A 4,350-nucleotide genomic window follows, 5' to 3' on the forward strand; every position below is an offset into this window, starting at 1 on the left:
CAAACCATGCACTTTCCTCCCAAGTGTAATGTTTTGCCTATCTGAAAATATGCTTAACAATATTATCAATGCGTCAGCTTTGCACATGTAAAAATAAGTAAAGTAGTTAGTTTTTAGGAAATAACATATTATAGTAGTTTCATTCATTTAATCATAATTATTCATTATTATTGTAAAACTAACTTATTGGTAATATTTTATATGCATTTATACTGTTTTTTTTCTTTTAGTTTCACGAATATAAAACTGACTCATCAATAATATATTGTCAAGATACACGTAGTATAACTCTTCTCTCTCCTATGTTTTTATTTTTTTTTACTATAATATATATAAAACTGATTTATCAATAATATTCTTGAGTGTGTTCTCGAGATATACATAGCATTACATTACTCTTCCTCCTCTGCTCCTCTCTCTCTCTCTCTCTCTCTCTCTCTCTCTCTCTCTCTCTCTCCTCCTTTTACTTTCTCTCCAACCTTTTACCTTTCCCATTTGTTTTCCACCACCACCCCCTCTCTTGCGTGCACATCCAAAGCTCCCATCCTCCAATCCCAAGTTTCCTCTTATTCCCCCCCTCCATACCAGGTTCTTCTTTCTTCTACCCAGGAAGGAAACTCTGATTCTCTGCTATTATACATAATTATCAAGAGAGAGAGAGAGAGAGAGAGAGAGAGAGAGAGAGAGTCTTCTCCTTTTCAATGCTCAAATAAGCTTACCCTCTCTCCTTGAGAACCCAAAAGAGCTCATTGAAACAGAGGAAGAGTTTTGCTGAAGAGATGGGTGTGAGAGCAATCCAGTGTCTGATCCTTCTTCTGGGCTTCCTCCTCTGTTCTGGTGAATGTTAACTCCTTTTTCTTTTATGTATTTTCTTTCCCTTTATTTTTTCCCCATTAAATATGTAAGATAGTGATAAGATCACTTCTACTAAAACTTAATAGTGATAACCAACTCAGCTCCATATAATGGCTGGCACCTTCTTTTGAGGAACTTACATTTCAAAAACATGGCAACATGATGATGAAACCATTATATATGACATTTCTCTTCTTTCTTTGAGCTAGATTTTTCCAAGCAGTTCATAGGTCATGCAATGGCATTTAGTCTGACACAGTCCAAAGTGAATTACCGAATCGAATCGACTCATTTCGGCTGATTCCGATCGGTTTCATTCGTAATTTGGCTCAGGTCGGTTCTGCAAATCGAGAACCAAAAAAATTTACCAAAGTTTGATACATATTCAACCACTATTACCATCAGATTAAAGATTTTTTCGTTTAGAACAAGGCTTAATTATTTCGGTTTGGTTAGGTTCGAATTCGGTTCAGTTTGGCGTTCAAAACCAAACCAAACCATCCAACACCGCATCCCAATAGTACTAAACCTTTTTGGCAACACCTGCCACTATTTGTTACAATTTGTTTCAAGTTTCTTTAATCATTGAGTCAACATCTTTTAAGCCCTTGCTATTTGTGAATTTAATTGATCCCCAGGTACACTTACTAAAGATTCCGACGACACCGCGATAAAACTCAATGATCCAACAGAAGAACCAGTGATTCGAACCTCTGATAAGAATTTTACCCATAGATTGCTCTATGATGATACTGAACTACAGTCCTCAGACACTCTGCCTCAAATGGATGTTGTCACCCCGATCGCGACAGTTCCGGTGATCAACCCCTCGAACCCCACCGCTACCATGACGCCGACATTCCCTTCCTACAACCCGAACCCCACCCCCGCTGCTTCGAACCCAGGTAATCCCATGATGACCCCGGTCACGACCCCGTACTCCACGCCGACAACTGCCACACCGGTTTCGTCGGGCCAAAGCTGGTGCGTGGCGAGCCAGACCGCCTCGCAGACTGCGCTGCAGGTTGCTCTAGACTACGCTTGCGGATATGGGGGTGCAGATTGTTCCGCGATACAGCCGGGCGGGAGCTGTTACAATCCTAACACGCTTCACGACCACGCGTCGTATGCGTTCAACAATTACTATCAGAAGAACCCGATCCCGACGAGTTGCGATTTCGGCGGGACTGCGGTCATTACCAACGTCGATCCGAGTAAGGCAATTCTTGCAATTTTAAGTATACCATTCACTTAATGCCCTTACTTTTCGGATTCTCAATAACCTGGTAATGCACATACATGATACATTTTACCTTACAGCTGCAACTGTTATCTGAACAAACATTGCTTTTCATTGCTTCAGGTACTCAAACATGCCAGTATCCGTCGACAAGGTAAAACAAAAAAACCAACAACACTAGTTTATGTTAGTTCGACGATCGACTCAATCGGTATTTTACAGTGACTAACAACAAGAATTCGTATATCTTTGTTTTTCCGATCGGCAGTACAAGTTCGTCGGTCCTTAATACGACCTACCCGCCAGGATCAACCGTGTTTGGATCGATCCCTCCGCCCTCAACCTACTCCGCCTCCACTCGAATGAGCATACCGACGTTCGTAGCATTCGTTTGTCTCGTGATTACGGTGATCTCATCAGATGTCTACAAGTAGAGATCAGAAACTCCCTATAAGAAGAAGACGGTAAATCGTTCACAGTAGCTCCTTCGGTTTTTTTTATGCGGAAAAGGTGGAATCCCAGAGACAAATTCTTCTTCACACCTTAAATTTTACCATTTCCAGAGGGGAATGTAGGCAATCTCCAGTAGGTTTTAGTATACCCTTTTTAACTCTTAGGAAGAATAAAACATTTCTTGCTTATAGATCCTTTATATGTACTAATTTATTCAGAAATATATCATCAGACCATTATTTGTTAAATCTCTCAGTGAAAGAAGAATCTCCATTGGGTGAAAGAGAATCCATACTGTATTTTGCAAAAAAAAAAAAAACATAGCAGCATACATAGTCAAGGAACTAAGAAACAATTAAGAAGCAAAATTATGTTTCATTGAGAAAAAAAAAAAAAAAAAAAAGCAAAAAAGAAAAAGGGGCCAAATGTGCCAAAAAGTAATTAAAGTAACAACCTAATCAATACTAGCATTTCATATTCAAACGCAAACCAGGTTTTGTAAGAAATTTTGCTTTCACATCTAGAAGTGAAAAGGCATCATGGGTTTTTATTCCTTGCAACATAGATATATATATATATATAGAAGTATTAAGGAATTAGTGCTTCTAATTTTTTTGACTCTTGAATTAACTTCTTTGACCATTTCTGACCTTTGCATTTAGGGATGTCAATGGATACGGATATCCAAAATTTTATTCGAACCCGAATCCGAACAGAGTGAATTTATCCGATATTAAATGGATATAGTTTCGGATATGAATATCAAAAATAAAAATCCGACATACATGAATTTTGACTGTACCCGAATCCGACCCGAATCTGAATTTATTTTATATTATATATAATATGTATTTAAGAATTTGATGTTATATTTCAATTTGTAAATTTAGATGTAATGTAATATATTTTGAAATATTGAAGAGAGAAATAATTGTTTCGGGTCGGATTTTCAGATTCGGGTTCGGGTTTCGGATTTTTTGTCGGATTCGGGTTTGGATATGGATTTTTAAAATCCGTCGGGTTCAAATTTGGGTTCGGGTTTTAGGTTTGGAGTCAGGTTCGAGATTGTATTTTTAAAAATCTGCCCTGAATCCAACCCGTTAACATCCCCATTTGCATTAATATTATTACTCTAGGAAGACCACTCAATCCTAAGATGGATCACTATCATTCCGACCTTATAATTCTTAATTCAATGGTCAAAAATTTGAAAGCACCAATTCTAGTATGCTTTCGAATGATTAGTAGCTTTACACTATATATTTTATCTTTCTCACATCAAATGATTATCAAAGATAATTTGGTAAAGATGATTTTGCAGGCCATTGTTGCCAACACAAACAACCATAGTGAACAAGAAGAGCCCGGTCCAGAAATTGGGCGTGGAACAAGAGGCTGGCCCAAAAATCGTCAAACCAAAATAGGCCCGCGTGAAGCCCAATATCCGGTCGAGCCATCGTTAGGCCCAATTCTTAGAAAAAAAAAAAAAAAAAAAAAAAAAAAANAAAAAAAAAACCGTGAAGTAAACAGTCCTGATTCAATTTGGTTTAGATCCATTAGTATACATCTTAACTTACTGCCTGTTATTAGTTATTTTATGTGGAACTTTTAATATCTGTGAACATCGTAACTCTTTAAAACTAAAATCTTTATTCTCTATGCATTGTTTGATTTGAACTTTTTAACATGATATCGGAGTATATATCATATGACACCTAACATCTGAGTTGAGTTTAAACTCGTGTATTAATAACAATACACAATTAAGATTGATTATTATTAGATATTTAAGGATCCAACAA

The 4,350-nt window shown here is 37.2% G+C and overlaps 1 protein-coding gene across 2 annotated transcripts; it reads left to right on the forward strand.

The window, feature by feature from the left end:
• On the forward strand, positions 485 to 4,052 carry LOC109717568 (glucan endo-1,3-beta-glucosidase 12-like). 2 transcript variants are annotated; one of them, XM_020243414.1, is made up of 5 exons: positions 485 to 837; positions 1,494 to 2,069; positions 2,219 to 2,249; positions 2,364 to 2,559; positions 3,870 to 4,052. In XM_020243414.1, exons 1-4 carry the CDS (start codon positions 780 to 782, stop codon positions 2,527 to 2,529), a joined length of 831 nt encoding a protein of 276 aa, XP_020099003.1. In that variant the 5' UTR covers positions 485 to 779; the 3' UTR covers positions 2,530 to 2,559; positions 3,870 to 4,052. The 2 variants fall into 2 exon arrangements, with proteins under 2 accessions (XP_020099003.1, XP_020099002.1); XM_020243413.1 differs by lacking the exon at positions 3,870 to 4,052 and having other exon boundaries at positions 486 to 837; positions 2,364 to 2,796.

Source organism: Ananas comosus, linkage group 11 (genome assembly GCF_001540865.1).
Source record: "Ananas comosus cultivar F153 linkage group 11, ASM154086v1, whole genome shotgun sequence".
Taxonomy (NCBI): domain Eukaryota; kingdom Viridiplantae; phylum Streptophyta; class Magnoliopsida; order Poales; family Bromeliaceae; genus Ananas; species Ananas comosus.

What these genes read in the sequence shown, in the direction of transcription:
- LOC109717568 (XM_020243414.1), top strand. Translation starts at nt 780, where the DNA reads ATGGGTGTGAGAGCAATCCAGTGTCTGATCCTTCTTCTGGGCTTCCTC. An exon ending in CATTACCAACGTCGATCCGA is followed by an intron (nt 2,070 to 2,218) that starts GTAAGGCAATTC and finishes TCATTGCTTCAG; the next exon opens with GTACTCAAACATGCCAGTAT. An exon ending in TGCCAGTATCCGTCGACAAG is followed by an intron (nt 2,250 to 2,363) that starts GTAAAACAAAAA and finishes TCCGATCGGCAG; the next exon opens with TACAAGTTCGTCGGTCCTTA.